At 39.7% G+C, this 21,193-nt stretch overlaps 1 protein-coding gene across 1 annotated transcript; it reads left to right on the top strand.

Annotated features, from left to right (window-relative positions):
* Positions 1 to 2,929: 2,929 nt before the first annotated feature.
* Positions 2,930 to 20,639, top strand: LOC146686011 (potassium channel subfamily K member 5-like). The gene is made up of 5 exons (XM_085441714.1): positions 2,930 to 3,363; positions 15,984 to 16,095; positions 17,417 to 17,583; positions 17,712 to 17,880; positions 17,989 to 20,639. The coding sequence occupies exons 1-5, from the start codon at positions 3,178 to 3,180 to the stop codon at positions 18,912 to 18,914; spliced, it is 1,560 nt and encodes a 519-aa protein (XP_085297840.1). The 5' UTR covers positions 2,930 to 3,177; the 3' UTR covers positions 18,915 to 20,639.
* The last annotated feature ends 554 nt before the right edge of the window (positions 20,640 to 21,193 follow it).

Here is a 21,193-nt window from a genome sequence, read left to right on the forward strand (position 1 = left end):
GCCCACATTAAACTGATGCAAGAAGAAGAGTAGGCCAAAATTCCCCCCAACTGATGGGAGCGACTTATAAAGCCAAACAGAAATTGATTATTTCAGTTTATTCCTATGAAAGGTGGTTCTACAAGCTTTTGAAACATGGGGTGTCCTTTGTTTTTCACGTGACTGCATCATATCAATCAAGTTCTGAAGACATTTTTCAAAGTCACTGAAAAGAGATGGCTAACTAAATGTCGCCTTGATCCCTGAACATTTCACGTGGTTAGTTCCTGCACTCGTTTCTTACTGTGATTAAGTAATGAAGGCTCAAAACGTACTAGGATGACCTGCAGCTCTGAAATTCTTAATCAAGATCAACACTGTTTGTGGGATGGTCAGATCTTACCGAGCTTGTGGTAAAAACACTACAAGTTTGTAACTTATACTGAGTATATGAGTTCAGCTTGAATGAATTTCAGGTATTGCATCAGGATCAGTCATGTACTGCTAGCCTTAGGCTTTTTTTTCCTTGAGTGTGTTTGGTTTTATGCTCGAGCAAGTACAAGTTAGGTATAAACTCAGTTTATTTTTAGGTTGCTTGACTCACACACACGTTTTTAGAGCTCTGCTTTCTGCAGTAAAAAGTAAAAAGATTTTTAGAGACATATTAAGTTTCCTAACATAACAGTTGTACTCAGAGCTGCACCAAACGATTGGCAAACCTATCCATAGCTCATTTTCTCATGGCATAACACTTGAAAGTGTGGGAAATATCTGGCTGGCTACACAGCTTTGTGCAGGCTGGCAGTGCAAGTGTTAACCTGTTTGATTTCTATACCGAAGAAATAAAATATAGTAATAAGTAGCAGAAAAAAACACCTTCATCATGTCAAAGAATGTCACTGACATTTTACATTAACACACACTTAAAATAATTATACACAAGAGCGTCCTTCTTTAAAATATTTAGGTTCACTCCAAAACAGTAATTTTCCATGTTGCAAGACAGAGTCCTCGTTTTATGTCTTTACGCTGTGCTGGCGCTTTTTCCTAGAGGTGACTGTCCTGTTACCTCCTGGAAAAATTGCAAATAAAGACCATCAGTATGCCAAAGATGCATTCAGACCCATTTTGTTTTCAGTAGTTGAGAAAGTTTATTTCAACCAGAACTGACTGCACATTTGAAACGTGTCAAAACAGGCCTACATAGGCATAGTCATGGTGTAAAAATGTGCATCAGATTTAAGATAATTTTGTAGCAGCAGTAAAAAAAAAACCTCCCAAAACCAGAGTCTTCTGGTTTTACAGCGAGGCAGGAGAGAAGCTCACTTTTAAACCATAGCACACCACATTTAAGACGTCTACAAATTTCATGCTTTTCTTGCCCCTGGTGCAAAGAAATAACATTGAATAACCAACACTAGAAAGAAGAAACCCCACATTAGGGGTTGTGGCTTCGATTTTAGAGCCAAGCATGCATCTCCAGAGCTGAAAAATGAAGCAACGGAGTCACATATTTTAATGAATGACAGATTAAAAAAATTCAAATGAAGTGTAAAAGTTGGGTCTGCGGTTGCTAAATAACTCACTCCAACACTAGCCCAACCACTCTCCAAATGCGGACTTTTTTTAATGCTTAAAAAATGGAAAATAAATTTTGTGCACATGGAGATGGCATAAAAATAAGGATGGGAAATTCATGTTCTGGAATACAAATCAGCTATTTCAAACACTGCCCTTTTGCAAAATTGATAGCCTGTGGGGGAGATCATTCATCAGTTTCTGTATTTTATAAAGGTTTGGGATGTATATTTAAGTCTATGGTATTGTGACAGAAAGCTTATTTAACTTGAACTTGTCATGACAATTACATCACTCTATCCATGTAAATTCCTACCAAACTGTCTGTATAAATGGATTAAATAAGTAATCTTTAACTGGATGGAATGTAGGCATAGATAGTGAGCCAAACAATGTTATAACAAAGGCCACATTAACTGTGTTTAAAGAGCTATTTTCTTTTACTTCTTCTTCTTATTACTTATACACATTATTATTTAGAATTCTGGCTCTTTTTCAATGTTAACGCTGAAACCAATTGAGGACTTTTATTTTGAAGGCAAAGTGCGTGCATCTGTCATATGTAGATGGATGTAGTAAAACCTGAAGAATCTGATCCCATTCAGAAATTCTAAAACTAAGACATTAACTGTTTATTTCTATTTTATTTAGCTTGTTTTGCAAGTGCACGGTGTGGTTTTAATTAATGGTTAATTGTTATTTTTTAGCATAATTTTGAATTGAATTGAATAAATTTTCTTTTACTTAGTTTACTATAATAACTGTCGGAACAAGCTGACTTCACGACTGTGAATTGTACCACATTCAGAGTCCAAAGCAACCGGAACAGAAAGGCCCTGGGTTTGAATCTTCTAGGTGTTTTGGTGCTTACCACAATACAATGTATGAGGTATCTATTGGCATTGCCACAAGTAGGACAATGAAAACAGGAAATGCCAATGAAATTGACATTAAATACATAAAATAAAATACATAATAACCTGACACTGAATAAAACCATCTGTGTGAGGACCTGGGCCTGCAGGCGACCCTGAAAATCGTAGCCAGACTTTTTCTACACCAATTTTCCACACTAATTTCCTGTGGGGCCCCTTCCTCCCTTGCTCTTGGCCACCCTGTTACAAAAAAAGACGAAAAAAAACGTGGAAACGCCCCTGCTCTGGTGATCTCTTAAAAATTTTCATTCTTTTTGACTGAAGCTTCTGCGATTTAAAGAGGTTTGGATGTGTAAACGGTGTTCAGGAGTGCACCTGTAGGAAAAGAAAACAGGGAAAGAAGGAAGCGGATTTCAGAGTGGTTCACTCGTGGGCGGTGCTCGGTCCCGTTGTTCTTCATTTGCAGTCTGCTGCTCTCAGTGCTCAGTTTACCACTGGTTGCGCACGTGGACACATTACTACTCCTGCAGCTCCACGCGCGCGCACGCTCAACGAGCTTTTTGAAGCGCTTTTTTAAAGCTTTCCCTGTCCGGAGCCCGATGCTGTCAGCTGGTCTTTCTGGGAAACTTTTGGTAAACTTGCAGAGTATGAGCTCTGCATAGTTTCGGTTCCTGCTCTTATCTGCCCCCCCTCCCTCTGTCTTTTTCCCCCGTCCCGCGCGCTCTCCGAGCCTTTGTGCAGAAGTATGGTAGATAAAGGTCCCTTGTTGACCTCTGCCATCATTTTTTACCTGTCCATCGGGGCAGCCATTTTTCAGGTGCTAGAGGAGCCCAACTGGAACCAGGCTGTAAAGCAGTACAATGCCCAGAAGGACAAAATATTGGAGAAATATCCGTGCTTGTCCGGGGGGGATTTGGACAGAATATTGGAGGTATGGACATCTTCATTCAAACGTTTCATTCTGTGTTTCACAGCTGCATGAAGATAACTTCCTGTTTAGTTTTACTGGAAGGCACTGGACACTTGAGTGTTTATTGAGCCCCAGCTGGTTTGTAAGCTTTTACGACACAAACCTCCTGGCCTGATTAACCAGCTGCTGTCAGACTGGCTCGCGCAGTTTCACTAATATATAAATTCACTACTAAACGGTGCCTATTTTTAGTCCTTTATAAATCATAAAGCAACAAATTTCCACGAGAAATTGATGCAGGGAAAAAGCTTAGCAGGAGAGATAACTTAGCTTTAACTGTTTACATCCCCCCAATCTTAAAATTTACAGGACCAGAACTCATGTAATAATTATCATCAAACCGTCTTATTATCTTTGCTGGCGTCCTGTTGTCCATGCCTAATGATTAGGATAATTATTTTATTACTTGTAAACGTGACAGTGTATCTAAAGCAGTGATTATGTGGGTGTGGATGTCCTAATCTGTGACCTCAGATCTTAAAATCTGCAGTACTTGTTGTTCCATTTACTTTCTTGTCACGGTGGCAGTTTCTTTACCAAAAAACCGGGGCCACTGACCTCTGTGGTTTCCCCCGTCAGCATGGAATGACCACAATATGTCAACAATCATGTAATTTTTTTGTTTGTTTGCCCCACGCAATGCTGTTTGTTCATTTACTTTGACTGTCAGAGCTTTATGACCTTTTGGTTTCCATTTGTTGAATCTGAACTTGGAGGGAAGTCCTACACTGGAGAAGAAGAGTGCTGAAACAAACTGTTTGGCCCGTATTTGCAGTTTTCTAGCTTCCTTGAATCAGTCAAAGATCCAACTTCATCGATTAAAATGGATTTTTCATTAATTGCATTTGGGCCCCCCAAAACTGGGAATAACCCATGCTGGCTCAGCATGGGTTATAAGACTGAACTCGTGCTCCTCATGAGAACAGCAAGGCAGCTGGGCAGGGGTTGATGGTGAGCTGAAGCCACCAACTGACACCTTTTCTTGGCATGCAATGCTCCCAGCGTTAGAAGTCCTTCCAAAGGATCACCTGCAGAAACACACTTCTTCTAGAAGGATCTTGAAGACCAAAGCTTCTCCTTTTGTCATCTTGACACTTTAGATGAGCTAAACTGTGAATGAATTTGTGCTGTGTGAAAATGAATGCTCAAAGTATGTTTTATCATCATTACATGCTTTATCACAATCCATAGCAGTCATATTTGGGACATATTCAGGCTACTTGTGGCACTTTCAGCTCTGTTTCAGTGCAGGAAAGGGGTGGAAGGGCCTGACGCATCCTGAGTGCCAACACACCCAACAAGTGGCCGATATAATCTCTCAGATTATTTCAGAGTTGGGAGCATCAATAAAGGCCACAGAATACTCCCATATTTGGGCCAGGCATTCATTGTTTTCTGGGACGCATCAGAGAAAGGAGAGAAGCCTCACCATCTGCCAGAGGTGCAAATTTAGATGGTATCTGGGTCCTGTTTCTCACATTTTGCACTTGGAACATGTCTCAACCTGTTTCTACCCCCCCCCCCTTCCAGTATTGGGGGGATTCTCCCCCCCCTCTCCTCCTTCTGCTTCTTTGTGGGCAGTTGAAAGAGTCTCAAACAGCCAAAACCCCTGAAGCGGCCAAATCTGCATATGAATGTAGTTGAGAATAATATGGCTGAGAGATTTTGGCAGTTTCCCTTTCAGCAGCAGCTGCTGCTATAAATCAGCTGAGAGTGAGAAGTTTATTTGGTGTTAGTAGCTGCTCAGCTGCAGCAGAAATGACTCCTGCTTCTGTTTTCTCTCTGAAGTCTTAGGCAACATGGTGTGTGTGGGTGGGGGGTCACATTGACATGTTCCCCCAGCTGCGCAGACAGTTGTTCTCCTCTTGTGGTATTATGTTTTCTCTGTTGCTGTTTGCTGAAACACCTGCTGCAAAAGCATTACAGTCATTTTAATAACAAGATTTTTTTTAAGAAGCAGATTCTATTAGATTTCCACTGTGGAAACTCTGCCCAGCTCGTTAACGATTAAATCAAATGTAAGCAAGCTTAACGAGAGACTGTAACACTATTGTAAAAGTTCTGTTTTATTAACAAGGAGTTTTACTATTAACTGCAGGAGCCTTGAAGTGGTCACAGTTTGCAGATTGGATTTTATGGCCCATCAAAGTTGGCTCTTGAGAGGCTGCTAAAAGTTCAGCGGGGGGGGGGGGGGTGAACATTATCTCTCCCACAAAAACGACTGAAGTTTCCTGAAAGCAGTAGCTGTTATAAGAGAAGTGGAAGCAGTGTGCTTTCTGTTACAGCCCAGAATAAACAAGAGGAGGAGGAGCTGAAATTTACACATGCAGGTAAAAAGTGTTCTGAGCTGCATTTGCAGCAAGTGGTGTTTTATTTGCTCGGGTTTGGTTTTTATCTTTAAGCAATTATGGCACAAATAGAAGCACATTTTGTTGTATTCTTCATCACCACTATACACTAATCTAGTAAGAAAAAAGATGTACAATTTCCATGTGTAGCCCTGAGGCCTGTGTACACAATATTAAATAAGTGTTAAAGTTTTAAAAAAGTGTGATGCATATTCTTGGTCTGCAAAATGAATCCAGTGCCGTAATGTGGTCAATCAGCATTCTTCTTAATGGCCACCCAGGGGGTAACGTACGGGTGTAAACAAAAATCATATTGTACAAAAGTCTGAGAAAATTAGCTAAATGAATCTACAGGCTTGCAAGTTTGAAGTCTTATGCAATACGATGTGATATTAATTTTAGATCACATTATCGTCAAGAGGATGTGATTTATGACAGTGCTAACTTGAGATTGACAGTTTGCTACCATATGAATATCTTTTAGTTTGCCAGGCAGGTTCACACCTTACTTGTCACCCTCAGCTCGATGTTTCAAAACCTGCCTTCTCAAACCAGTCGGTTACATCTCAGTGGCTATATCCATCTTTTATGTACAGTCTGCAGATTTTAACCAGTTACGTCATCATTATCCTGCCTATCATATACACTGAGATGGCTTCTCGATCACTTCAAACTAGAGATGGCACGATACCACTTTTTTATGTCCGATACCGATACCGATATCATAAATTTGGATATCTGCCGATACCGATATGAATCCGATATAGTGTGTTTTAATCAATAAAACTGTTTTTTTTAAAAATATCTTGCTGCATTTTGTATAAGTTCATACTCAAGTTTAAAACAACAACTACACTAAAGCTATTCTGTTATACCTATATGCAAAAAAAAAAATATTTATAGTTCAGCAATACTGATCAATCTAATAAACTTAAACCTACACCATCCTCCCTATTCTGGTATTTTAAAGAGTACTTAGCGTAAATATTAAGCAACCTAACTAATAGGGTTCCAACTCCCAGCAACAACAAAAATAAATAAATAAAAAATAGGGAACCACCCCTCACGCTCCACCTCATGATGCTTAATCAACGTAATCAACCTTAATTTGATGCAGTGTGAAAAAAAAAAAAAATGCACAGAAATCAATTATTTTTCAAGAAATATTAAATAGATTCAACATCTTTCTTCAACAAAATTGCAGACTGTACAGATGGTACCTTCCCAAAGGAAAAAGTACTATAGCTTACTAGGGTATATATATTAGACTTAATAGTCACTATATACAGTAATTGACTTCTATTCATTTTACATCAAATTAAAACTTTCGGTGTAAGATTCGGATAATTATTTATTAAAAGCTAGACATTTTAAATGAGAATAAGAAAGAAAAGTATGTCTTTGTGCCCCCTTTTCCCTGTTAATGCCCTATCGGCCCCCCTGGCTAAACTTTGCTAGATCCGCCCCTGCACAGTTACCAGCCGTCAGCTACGTAGAAAAAGATCCTCGAGTAGAAAGTAATAATAAATAAATTCTAACAACAGCTGATCAAGCTTAAACGTGCTGCTGTTGTTCAGCCGCTGGTTTCCTCTTTCTGGTGCAAAGTGGGCCAAAAACAAACCAGAGAGATGGACTCGCGACAGAAAAGCCGATCAGCTGATCATTAAGCAGTTTCATGATTGAAGTAGCAGCAAGAAGAGGCAGTCGCTTGTTAAGCTTAACGCAGGAATGCTTTACAAACATTCAGAGATGGACTTACACACTTGCTTTACTTCTCTCGGGGATAACTTTGTCGGAGATGAAATGCCAGGTTGCTAGCGAAGCTCCAAATGCTATCCAGACCACCGACAGGTCCCGCATGCCACAGCCGCTCTATCACGTGATGCCTACTGCTCCGACGTGCTAACTTTCTGAGGTGAGTTACGGCGTGTTGCAAGTTTTGTGAGGTACTTTCGTGATATTTAATGGATCGGATTACATTTTTTATTTTTCTCCGATATCCGATCCAGTAATTTAGGTCAGTATCGGACCGATACGTAATATCGGATCGGTCCATCTCTACTTCAAACTGTACTATGTAGCACAACAGGTAACAATTTTAGGCCTTTTCTTTTTAGCCTTCTGAAAAAAAAATCAAGAAGTCAGCCATTTTTAAGGTATGTGACATCTCTTGGAAGAAAATTTATCTTGAGATGAAATCATCCAGACTGGAACGGCTTTGGTGTTAAGTCATGTTTTTAGAAGTCTTTCATTACTCAGAAGCCCCTAAATAGTTTGGTAAGAGGTACAGCTCAGTTGTTACTCCCATTGGCATGAGTAAAATAAACTGACGCTATAAATCTGACTCCCCACAATCCCCCCCCCCCAAAAAAAAGAAGGGGAAAAAAAAACACTCCACTCAAACTCTGTGTGGTTAGAATTCTGCAGTAAAATGACTTTAAATGATCTTGGAAAAAGGTGTCCACTTCCTGAAAATGCAAGTGAATTACAGGATTTTTGTTTGTTTCAAATGACTGGCTCCAGACAAACATACAAATTGTAGTGCTTGTATCCTCTGATTATCTGCTGCGTTGCCAGGTTAACCTTCAGTCTAAGGTGGGATTATGCTCTGTTGTAAACATGGAAAACTGCAGATAACCAGACCAGTGGTCACTCTTTGAAGTCCACTTGAAGAATGCATGTGTAGTTGGTGCTTTAAAGTGCAGTCTCTCCATGGATGAGTCCGAGTTTTAAAAGAAACTGGCAGGCACACAGCCATCCACACTAGCAAATTCACTAACATATATTTTAAGATTTAAGTATTTTTGAGTCTCTGATGGAAAGTTTTTGTTTTTGTTTTTGTTTTGTTTTTCTCTTTTTCTTGCTAAGAAAATTGGTATTTTTAGTTTGGGGGGGGGGTGTCTTTTTTTTTTTTTTAACTTTTAAAGAAAGAAATTTGAGTCTGAACAAGACGTTTTTAGCGCTTTTACGTAGGACGATATACGTTGTCTTGATATTTATTTTTTAAAGCCATAAAGTAAGAACAAAAAGAGTTCTTAGTCAAAGCTGTGTCCCAGATCTCACACAGGCACTTTTATTAACATACAGTGTAGATGTACATGAAAAAAATTACTCAGAAATAAATTATCAGCATTTATTAAATAATAATGCTCCATAAATAAAATAATGTTTTTGTGCATAACAAAAAACTCAGAACTGTGCAGTTAAATCTAAACTAAAAGACGCTGAGCATAATAACAAAGACCGATTTCGCAGCTGCTCTGTTCCCAAGTTTTACTGTGTGACTGACAGCCTTGAGTTTGAAATCCTCTTTGCAACCATGTCTCTTACAGGTGCCATTTGTGGTCCGTATATGCACACAATACAGTAATATTACGTTGAAGCACAGTACGTATCACTCCGCGAGGCTCCTGACTACGATAGCCGTAATGCTCCGACAATCCATCAAGTGGTGCGACTTCGCAGCTTACCAAAGTCGTACTAAAACATTTTTTGACAGATTGCTGAGCACCACATAAAATCGGTTCGAGGTCAGTAAGCACAACCAGAATTCATACATAAGGCTCGCTGTCGATTTTTGAGAAAATGAAAGGATTTTAGGCCTTGCAGCCCCCGTGTGTGGGAGAGACAAAAGTAGACGAAAGAGAAGCAAACTTGCGTCTCCACAAGTATAATTATGACGTAACATAGACTATCGATTTAAACTATATTGTTATATCTCAAATAAAAATATAAAGATATATTTAAAAACTCGATATATCGCCCAGTCCTGCTTTCACGCGTTTGGCAAGAAATTCAAAAGAAGCAGAAAAGAGAAGTGGCTCTCTGTTTTTGGGGACAGCTTATTTTGTCATGTGCCTGGAAATGTTGTCCACCGGTCACTGACTTGTGATAACCAAGACTTGGTTCCTCATTTTGGAAAGTGAAGAAATCACAGGGTGCGGCCCTGTAAGTTTCTGTAGGGTGTCGGTGACTCCCTTTAGGTGCTCTTCAAAACTCATACATTAGTCTCCAGGAGGTTAAACTGAGCTGAGTCCCAATTAAAGCCAGGATTGTTCTCCATCATGGGTGAGCACATGATTAGTTGTAGACACTGATCTAAAGGAGCCTTGAGTCTTAAATATTTGTACATTTTCAAGTGTGACATAAAGTTGGTAGTTGTTTGCGCTGACTAACATTAGGGCCAAAAATATGGAGTCATTGACTCATTCAAAAACAAAATCAAAACATGTGATTATCTAGTGCTCTAACAAATACAGTATTCATTCTCTAATGAAGCACAGCATCATAACATCTCGTGGAAATGGGATCTGTTTGTTTGTGTACATGGACAGAGGTGCCAGTGGGACCAAATTTTTTTTTTTTTTTTTTTTTTTTTTTTTTTTTTTTTTTTTTTTTTTTAAACTTTGGCCATGTTTAATATGAAAACCTGCCGTTTCACCAGGATATCTGAAAGAAAATGTGGGCAAGCAGAGTAGTTCAACAGAAATTTGTACATTAAGGTTTGAGGGTTGTGTTGTGCAGTAATAGCATGGGGAAACCCTGCTGAAGCAAGGATTAAATAATCTGTAGCGTTTATCCAGATAACGGCACATACTATACAGTGTCTGTACATGCTGATTCAGCATTTAGGTCAGTGCAGCCTCTCTCCAGATAAGGCCTGTTTCCTCTGAACCTTCAGTGAGCCTGGTTTAATTTACTTAAATACTAATAAACTCAATAAATTGGATAATAAAGAACGCACTGTGGTGTCAGTAAAGCAAGCCTGCTTCATGTGATGGTAACAACCTAATTCAAAGCAACCACTCACAAATCTTGATTTCACCATCTTGGATATAAAAATCTTTTCACTTTTACTGGCTTACAATTTTATTCCCCTTTTTATACATTCATTAAATCCATGAAAAAGATGGATAGTCCTTTTTTTCCTTTACTGTTACTTCATTTATCCTAAAAAAGTTTGAAGATGTTGTTGTTGTTTTTCCTCATGCTTGGATCTTTGGTTGCAGTACCGTACATGCAGTCAGATGTCAGTACTGTTACTCAGATGCATTGTTTGCAGCTTATCTGCCTCTTCCTCAGGAATAAATACATAATGAGACAGAAGAGCTTCAGTTTCTTCATTAATTGCAGCTCAGAAAGGGCTTTTGTACACTGCTGTTTGCTTCTGTTGTACTGAAAGTGGAAAAACACAGAAGAGCTGGAGTGGCATGTTGAGCTGCCGCTGTCCTGATAACAGTTTGTCATTGTGGAGGGTTTTTTTTTTTTTTTTTTTTTTCTTAACTGTTATTTTTGTTATCTGTGTCCTGCAGCAGAGTGGTAAACCTTCAGTTAGTTATACAGAAATGAAAGGAGCTTTTAGTAGAGGAGTGAACTGTGTTCTGTCATGCGATGTGTGTGTGATGAGTGTTAGTGTTGGGCTGGGTTGTTTGTTTTTACTTTTTTTTTTTTTTTGTGACACAGTGGTGTAATTTGAAATATTTAAAGATTTCATCTCTGTCTTTTCAGTGGACAAGATTGTAGCTCTGAATTACAAACAAAAAAAATGGCACACTGAAAACGTGAGACACAGAATTATGCTCTTCTCTAATTTTGGTGAAACAGATAATTGGTCCGGGAACTTTACGTGAGAGACACAAATGGTAATGTTAGTTATTTGTATATTGTGACGTAAAACGATGCACTCTAATGCTTTCAATAGTTCTGTCATTAAAGTCAAGGTGTGGTTGCTCATTACAGAAAGCGCTTGTTTGCATATAACTGGGCTACTTTCAGTTGAAATGGAGTTGAATACAGACTTATTACATCCATCAGCTCAAGATGCATTAACATAAAGCTGCATTTCTTTTTCTTTTCTTTTATTGAGGTGTTTCACTCCTTCTTTTGGGTGTTCAGGGGGCTGGATTAGGATGGTCCATGGGCTGATTCTGGGCCATGGGTTTTTGTTTGTTTGTTTGTTATGTGAAAACGGTTCTGGCAAGGGGTGGATTTTTTTTTTTTTTTGATTTTTTTTTTATTTATTTTCCTCTCTCTCTCATTTTGTGAATGAGGCAGTGGGGAGAGCGGTCGCACACAGATCTCCATTTGGAAGATTTGAAGATATTGCCCAACTCCACAGTAGTTAAATTTGTTTGTTCTTTCTCTAATTAATAAGCAGTCTTTGATTCCGACCTAACTAAAAGTGTGCCATTCAGAATTCCTCACATAAAACTTTATCATGATAGAGAGGCGTTAAAGCATGTTAAACCTGCTTAAAGTTACAAGCATCTTGCTGTCATTAATGTTATAGTCCAGTAATGAAATGAAGTCTTTGTGTGGTTCATTTTATTGAAAGCAGCATTTTATTCATTTTCCCTCATTTAATTTGTCATGTGCTCTGTGTGCAAATTGGGGAAAATGTAGTTTGCTTAACAAGATTTGCCAAATTTCTTTTTATTTTACCCTTTTTTTTTCTTTTTTTTTTTTTTTTTTTAAATTTGTGCATTTAGAGATAAACGTTTTATAAATAAACTTTACATTCTGTGATCACTTTATTTGCAAAATAAGCTGCCCCGTGGGAGTTTAATCTGTGTGGTTTAGCTACTATTTGGACAGTGGCAGACATGTGATGAAGCCAGTTTAACAGCTTCCTCCTGAGCTTGTTTGGTCCCGTTTTGACACAAACACACTTTTGTGCTTTTTGCTCATTCCTCATGCTCATTAGTGACCTGAGGTGGCCTCTGGCTGACCTTTTAACCTTTCACGGACTTTTAGCTCTGCAGAGCTTGTTCGAGAGAAAGTTTAGTTGTGGAAACACAAGAAATTTGAAGACTTGCATTTTCAGTCTGCTTTAATTTTAGATGTCATCACATTTTCTATTTGACTGACATACACCGGAGGTATGTGGTACTTGCTTCCATGCGTCAGCCTTTGCTGTGCTCATTCCATTCAGGTGAATCAGTAGCTTTATATGTGCTAAACTTGAGCCATGTATATCTGCCAGACAGACTATGAACATCCTCAGATCTTCTGTATAATGCGAGAATGAGGTGAAGAGTTCACATCAGTTTCAGAGTAATGAACGAATCGCTTATTATTTATTGCTTCATCTTGAGATTAAATATCCACCATGATTTCCAGAAAGTTAGCTGTGTTATTAGAAATGCCATCACTCTGCATTAAAGCAGCCCAAGCTATCAAAGTCTGACAAAGAACAAAAACCAGACAGGTTTTTCAGGTCTAAAAAGTGCATTGCTCAGATTAGAGCTGTGTTTGTTGCGCATATTAGATTCTTGGAGAGTCGTCGTCATCATCTAGAAGATGACACGTTATATCTGTGTCTAGAATTTATAAGGTTAAAGAGACCTTTGTTGATCAGCTGAATAGGTGCATTTTTTTTAATACACTCTATGACACAGCCTTTGAAAAGATTAGTGAGTAGTACTGTGGAACAAAGCACCTATGTGGGAGTCTCTGTTACACTTTCTAACATGATTCACATGCCTGGTAAGCTAGCTAATACCATGTGTTTTTCCCATCTGTTCATTTAGAGGCTGCAAAGCATCCTTCATCTTATTCAGGTTCCTCAGCTTGCTGGTTTCGGTGCCACCTGTTTTGTTCATCGAGAGAGGAGATCTGTACATAGATCTCTCCACCCTGGCAGCTTGCGTAATAGCTTTTTAACATGTGTTAAAACTTTCTAGTTTTTTTTGCCGACAGTGCAGCGATTGGGGATATGTTGCACAAGCATGGATGTGCAATGCATGCAAGAATTCAAAATCCTCAAACTTTTAGGGATCCTTTTGATTGTGGGGGAAAAAGTGGACAAAAGTGAAAGAAAAATGGATCGCACTGTAGTCGCACGCGAGTGTAGGTGTACAGCTCTCCACTCAAGGTCAGCAAAATAAAAAGGATGATGGAATTAGCATATTTTTATACGTGCCCAAAAAAAGGCTGACCGTAGACTTGACCAAACATTGTTTATATCCAGCCAATTAGCCTGTTTATCTGTGACACATATTCTAAAAATCCTCTTAGATCCTAAACTCTTTTTCCTACCTCTAACCAAGAGGAGTCTGATACAATTAGGGATGGGTATCGTTTAGGTTTTATCCGATACCGGTGCCAAATCGGTACTTTTGAAACTGTGCCGGTGCTTAAACGGTGCTCGAACCGGTGCTTAAAGAATGGAGAACACAAACTTTGTCCAAAAACCTCTCATGTTCAGCTGTTTTGTTTTGTTTTTGTAAAAAGATAACAATGTTAGCCTTTTCTGCAGCTATGGGGCATATATGGTATCACTCTTGGCTGGAAGCAGTGCTTAAACAATGGGGAAAAAAAACACAAACTTTGTCCAAAAACCTCTCATGTTTAGCTGTTTCCCACTTTTTCTTTGGTCATTTTAGCCTTTTTGTCCAGGGTGAAGGGAGTATCTGCCATCAAACAAGAGGACAGCCGCATGTAGCTATGATGATGTTTGCTAGTTCACCTTACATGCATTAATTTAATAACGTGGTTAGCCTACTCAACGTAAATTACACACGAACAACATTTAGCTACTCACGCAGAGAAGAACGGCTGCTGCTGCATCATCATCCTCATCATTTCTGCTACACTGGCAGGGCTAGGGGCCAGGACTCTATTCTTCGGGTTTTTGGGGGATGTTGCTCCGGGTCCGATAACTGGCAACCCACCCAACGTGCACAGTGTGAGGTCTCGCAGCAAGCTATCAAATACGGCGCATTTCTCGGCTTTTAAAAAAAAAACCGCTATGCGTCGCCAGGTGTTTCATCAGTTTCGAGGTGTTACCTCCTTTGACAGTATCACAGTATCAGCTTAAAGCACTTGTTGCTGCTGAGTTTGCATCTTTTGCTGTGAAGTACAACCAGACTTTTGACCGCTTCGCCTTGGACATTTTTAATCTGTAGCTCTGCTCTAACTGAACGTACGTACCTGGACCCGCCTACTATCCTGGGAAACGTAAAATGATTGGCTAGAAGTGTATCACAGCTCAGGAAAAAAAAGCACCGAAATAAAGCACCGAAATGTGCGCTGCTTTTCGGTCTGGTTACTACCGTTTATGTCAGAACCGGTGCCATCATGACACCGGTACCCATCCCTAGATACAATACTACATTTTCTTTCTTTTATGCAGGTAGATTATTCTCTAAGTTAGATGCTTGCTCTGATCATCTGGTACATGCAGTTGCAGTTCCTGTAATCAGTTTTATGCAAGCAAAATTTAAGCCTCAACATGGCCAATAAGTAGTTTACCTCATGCATATAAATGTAAGCAGTCATTAGATGTGCTGGGTTGCTGGGAGGATTGGCAAAAGTGCGTAAGCGAACAGCAAACGACTGAGGTTTTTCCTCTTTAATTTCTAGTCATGGATTGAAAACAAACTTGGTCATCACCGCTGTCATCCTAAAGCCCAACAGTCCAACTGTGTTGTTTCAGAAGACAAAAGACTGGCCTCCCCTTGTTCTGGTAATTACAGAGGAGAACTGTAACAGGCCTGTTATTATTAGAGAACCAAGCATCTTTCAGGACTTGAGGGCTTATGTGAATTTTGCCAACGCCTGCACATTTCCCCCCTTTTCAGCCCTCGGGGAGAGAAAGCGTGGGGTAGTGCATTGTCCCGGCACACATGGTTGGGTGTTGCTAATTCCCAGGAGGAAAAATTCAGTTTTTGTTGTGGTTGCGGATGGACACGTATGGTTGGGGATGATTGATTAAGCGCCTTTTGCCTCATCATCTGGATTTCAAAATGTCATTGAAAGAGTTGGCTGACATATTCCACACATAACTTGGTTAAACCGGGTTTTTGGGTCTTGGGAAAAGGAAAAACAGTCCAACAAAAGAACTGCTTTCAAACTACCTGATCTTTTTAATGCTGCATAATCATGCGATTATGAAATGGGTGTTTAGGTTTGCAGTGCTTGCCTTCCTGTTTCTCTACCAAAGTAAGCAAAGGCTTAGACTTAGAAGCCCTCAGGTTAAAGATGAGTCTCAAGGGTGCCAGAGTGACGTTTCAGCTCATCAGTAGTACTCTAGATACTGTCAGCATATCACAGGAAGGATGTGCTAGAAGAAACGCAGGTTGCACAGGATGCACTTCCTGCGTTCTTGTACTGAGCTCGGTGGACTGTTTTCTAAATGCTAGTTGATAGCACCCATCTGTTGTTCTATCTTTAATTCTCTCTAAGACAAAGTCCAGCCTTTTCTCATGCACAGTCTATGTTTATTGTCCCCAGGTGGTGTCAGATGCTGCAGGCCAAGGGGTCACAATAACAGGCAATAAGACTTTCAATAACTGGAACTGGCCAAATGCCGTTATCTTTGCCGCTACAGTTATTACCACCATCGGTAAGTTCTTCTGGATGTTTGACAGCTGGATTTATAAAACGGATGCAGGATCACTTTAGAGCTGGGCTCTTGGTGGTTTTTATATTTTAAATGTCTTTATATTTACACTCAAATTTAATCTTAAAGGAGCACCGTGTAAACTTAGAGGACAGTTATTAATGACACCAGATCGTGCTCGTTTGTATCAGTCAAAGCGATGAGATATACAGTCTGTCCTGTTTGTAGTGTATGTCATGCAACCACTTAGAGACTGAGCCGAGTATCAGCATATTGACGGCAGAGTTTACTTGGACATTGTGAAGCTACTGATCTCAGATGGTTTTGTGATTATGTAGCCAAGTAACAGATTGATGGGTAACAGTTTGCTGTAGAAAGCCAGTTTTAGTTGCTTTTCTTTGTTTTGTGCCATTACGTGATTTCTAAAATCAGTACTGTAGAGTTAAATATTGAAGTAATTTGGCAAACTAGTCAACTAGTGTTTCCACTCGGATATGCTTTTTCTTTTGCTGGTGATATCGTGAGCCAGCAAGCTTTTGGTGACTGGAAAATGGGCAGCTGAGTTGGTAGGGCAGATGCTAGCTAACATTTTAGCAAAATCTATGTTTTTAGTGTTGTCCTTTTAAGGACTTCGTGTTGTCCCGGGAGCTGAATGTTTGTTCGCATTTGTGATTAGTGAAGTGTTGCTCACTGTTGAAGCTGTAAGTGGAAGAGACACTTGGGAACAAACCTAAAAGCTTCACATCCTTTGGATTCCATTACACAGAATTTAGTCCAAAAGCTCTTGGAGGCAACAGAGCAACTTACAATCCATTCAGATGTGAACAGTAAAATTGTTTATTGCTTGAAAGTAACATTACATCATGCATTTTTAAACGTTTCAACAGTGTGCTTATCTTCAAATTGTAAGAGATGCTCAAGTGGCGTCTTGGAGTCTTTTATAACTTGCTTACCTCTAATGTAGGACTCTCAAATCCTCTTAAATTATCTTTGCATGTTGCATTAAATGGCCTCTTGTTTTCTGATTATACAACGCAGGACATTTCAGGGAGTAGTCAGGAACCAATAGGTTGTCCAAATGTAAGCATGCTGTTAGGAATGATAATAAAAGTAAATTCAAAGATAAATCAGAAAAACAAATTATTTACAAATTAGCCAACAGGAGTATCAGATGTTGTAACTCTGACGGTAGTCAGTCCGCATAGTTTTGCAGATTTGATCATGAGCCACTTATTTGTATAATACAATGGAGGTTGTTTTGGGGTTTTTTTTTGTTTGTTTGTTTTTTACCCCCCTCTCTCTCTCTCTCTCTCTCCCTCTTAAGGCTATGGGAACATTTCTCCGAAAACATCAGCAGGACGTGTGTTTTGCATCTTCTATGGCCTGTTTGGTGTGCCTTTGTGTCTTACCTGGATCAGTGAACTGGGGAAGTTTTTTGGCGGTAGAGCCAAGCACCTGGGCCTATTTTTAACCAAAAAAGGCCTATCACTGGTATGCTGATACTCCTTTTTTTTTTTTTTTTTTTTTTTTTTTTCCCCCTCACTCCCTTCTTTAATTTCTTTGAAAAGTACTTTAATCTGTTGTTCAGCTGAAGTAACTTTTTTTTTTCTTCCCTCCAGAGGAAATCTCAGTTTACCTGCACGGCTATCTTTCTTCTTTGGGGTGTCCTGATCCATTTAGTCCTCCCGCCTTTAGTCTTCATGTCTCAGGAGGGTTGGAGTTACATTGATGGCTTGTACTTCTCATTTGTTACCTTGACCACAATTGGATTTGGAGACATGGTGGCAGGTAAGCTGGCTTCTAAAATTTAGACAGTTAAGTTAGTATAGTAAAAGGTGCCTCTTGATGACCTTGAACTTCAATGCAAATCACTCACACTGTTCTTTGTCCATGCAGGTGTGGATCCAAACAAACAATATCCACCTCTGTATCGTTACTTTGTGGAGGTTTGGATTTATCTAGGCTTGGCCTGGCTTTCTTTGTTCTTTAACTGGAAAGTTCGGATGGTGATTGAAGCCCACAAAGCCCTGAAGAAACGCCGCAAGCTGCGCAAGCTATCTCTCGAAGAGCTCCGCCACTACAAAGAGTCTAACAAAGTTTCCCCTACTTCGCCTCCCACTCTGAATGATGTCAACATTTTCAGCTTCTTGTCCAAGAAGAAGGAAGGCTACAATGACCTGATTAAACAGATTGGCAGCAAAAAAGATGGCAGCAAAACGGTCTGTAACTCTAAAGAGATCGGTCGCTTGAAGAGTTGCACCGATGCTCCTATGTTTAACGGCCATACCATCCTCAGCCTGGACCGCTCGCCACGTCAAAAGAGGCGCTATAGCTTTAGTGACTGCGTCACTGTTGCATTTTCTAAGTCTAAGAACTACCTCCTGGGCTCAGACAATGGTTTACTGCTAAAGGAAGATCAGGTGGAGGGTGACCTAGAACTAAACCATGATCAAATGTTTGAGAACCAGCTTGACAAGGATGTGAATCTGGAGAATGGAGGAGAGAGAGAATGTGTATCAGTCGGTCACAGGGCGTGGGACTCCAAGGAGTACCATTCTCTAATGTTCCAAAATGCCAACATCACCTTTATCGACGAGGAGAACTTCCTCAGCAATAACTCTGAGGAGCTCGAGGACGACGATGACGATTCTAAAGCAAAACTCTCCATCACCACGTGCGACGAAAACATTGAGACGAACTCCAAGGAGGAGCAAAGCTCCGAGTCCGAAGGATCTGTCTTCACGAATGACGGTTCAGAACACAGCCACTCGTACGAGAAACTGGTAGAGGAATATGCAAAGGAGGAAAACACAGACTCCTGACACGTGAAGGCAACACACGCGAAGCATTGTAATGTGAAGTGTTTGAGAGGAAAGTTGCATTGCACTTTGAAGGGGTCTGATCATGAGAAGTCAAGATCAAATTTCAAATCAAACTCTTGAGCATGTGTTCTTTGTCTTGCTGAATCTGAACTGCAAAGTACGTGACACATAACCCCAGGAGTATTTAACGACTGATCTGTTTCTTTGTTTTATACAGTTTGGAAAAACTATAAGCAACATTTTGTCATGTCCAAAGAAGCAAGTATTTCTTTGTTTTGTTTTTTTCTACTTTCACATGGGATTTCTTCTGATTTCCTGTATTTTCATGTATTTATAATCACCATATTGGTGTTTTGTTTTGGTTTTTAATATATTTATTCAAATGAAGGAAAGGGTAGCTTTTATTCAGTGGCTACGTGGGTTTGTTTCCCGTTGCACAATTCCACCAAGTGAGGATAGACCAAAGTTCATCCCAGTGCACATTGTTCTTTATATAATCTGAGCCAAGCATGTCTTAAAAAAAATGAAGGGCCAAATCTTATTGCTGTGTCTGAGATTTCAATTTATTTTGACTGTAAGAAACAGATATGACTGTACTCTGCTACACATGCGTCCTAGAACAAACGTCTTTGTGAACAGACTCCAAACTTGTGAAGTTGTGGGGCGGTGTTGTGGTTTTGTGCACATCTGTTCGATGCCTCCTTAGGCATTTGCTTCCTAAAGTTGGTATTTTGACTTGGGATGGCGCTGCCTGACTGGAACAAGCCTTTAACAGTAAAAACATTCCTCCTTACCACTCTTACACGATTTTTATTTGCCATGTAAATATTGGCTGAAGGCCCGTCAGTAGCCTCAAACATGGCTCGGGCTTGGGACGCGGCCTTGCTACTCATGTTTGCCTTCGGGGGGCTCGCACTGCCGTCAATGATTGAAGTGCCACTTGTGAAAGGGAGCCAAGGTTAACTCGGAGCAGATCGATCCTCTTTGACGCATGTTTCAGCCGTGCCTGCACAGGCCTGTCAGTTGTTGATGTCTGATGCGTCTCAGCCTTAATTATTTCTGCCTTTTTTGCACGTGAACTGGCACACAAACTTGAAACAGTATTACTCCGAATGGTAAAATGGCAGAGATCCAGTGCCACAAAGGGCTACTTTAAATCTAAAGCCAACTAAATTTAGTAAAGTTCATTAAAAACTCATAAAATACACATTAAAACGTTTTGTTTTGTTTTGTTTTCCTCATGTAAACATGAAAACTGCCTTGCAGGTGACCGCCATCACCTGAAATGGCTTTAAATCCACTGTGAAGCAGTAGATGAACATCACTGTAACATCTGTTGAATGTGACTCACTGAAAAGTTCTTTCACACTGGGTGAAAGAAGATGAGGAAATAAGTTCTGCTTCCTCTCGTGTTTCATCAGAGCCACTTTTTATTTTTCTTTCTTTTCACATTTTCTGAGATGTGTTAGTGCAGCATTGGTGTGTGTGTGTGTGGACTGAATTTCTAGCAAAAAATGATTACTTAAGAACAAGTTAGGTAGATTTAGGGCCATTGTTCATTGTTTCCTTCCTAATGTTGCTCCATGGTGTAATAAAACTCCATTATACTCGTCTGTAAGTTTCTTTTTGTTATGATTAAGTTATTCATGTTTTTGTGTAAATTTTGTATATGAGTTCTGAACAAAACTGTATATTTCGTTAAAAATAAACACTGAATGAAATCTTGAGGTTTGTTTGTTTTTTGTTTTTTTTGTTTTTTTCCCCCTCCATTTATTGGACTGGTAATGCATTGATGTCTTTTCCAGTGGTGGAGGTATGAGGTAGCTCTTAGTTCATGGTTGGCTGTGGCCATGCATCATATAACTGAAAGAGGGAGGGGGGGGGGCATTTTGGTGCAGATATTCTAAGTTTTTGAATGTAACTTTGTACTGCCCTTTGTTTTGAAGGGCATTTCCTCTGCGCAGGTAGTAATACACAGTTCAAATTATGCTACATTTGTAAACCCTATTTTCACAAATAAGGAAAAACAGTTGGATACACCAAATATCCTTTCCATCACTAGCTGCATTCCAAATGTTGTAGTCATGGGTGGTTTAGGGGATTAAATAGTCCTGTATTTTTTGTGTATGCTGCCCAAAAATGACCACAAATCTATCCTGGTCACCCCACTGTGTGTGTGTGTTTTTTTTTGGGGGGGGGGTTTCCTGCTCATATCATGAAATGATCTCAGATGGTTTCCTCACGTCTTCATGTCTCAGCTCTTGAGTCATGCCACAATA

The sequence above is a fragment of the Copadichromis virginalis genome, linkage group LG19 (genome assembly GCF_057382275.1).
Source record: "Copadichromis virginalis isolate Kocher_CV1m ecotype Utaka linkage group LG19, C_Virginalis_male_GT1.1, whole genome shotgun sequence".
Classification (NCBI taxonomy): Eukaryota; Metazoa; Chordata; class Actinopteri; order Cichliformes; family Cichlidae; genus Copadichromis; species Copadichromis virginalis.

What these genes read in the sequence shown, in the direction of transcription:
- LOC146686011 (XM_085441714.1), top strand. Translation starts at nt 3,178, where the DNA reads ATGGTAGATAAAGGTCCCTTGTTGACCTCTGCCATCATTTTTTACCTG. An exon ending in ATTTGGACAGAATATTGGAG is followed by an intron (nt 3,364 to 15,983) that starts GTATGGACATCT and finishes TATTGTCCCCAG; the next exon opens with GTGGTGTCAGATGCTGCAGG. An exon ending in CCAAAAAAGGCCTATCACTG is followed by an intron (nt 17,584 to 17,711) that starts GTATGCTGATAC and finishes TCTTCCCTCCAG; the next exon opens with AGGAAATCTCAGTTTACCTG.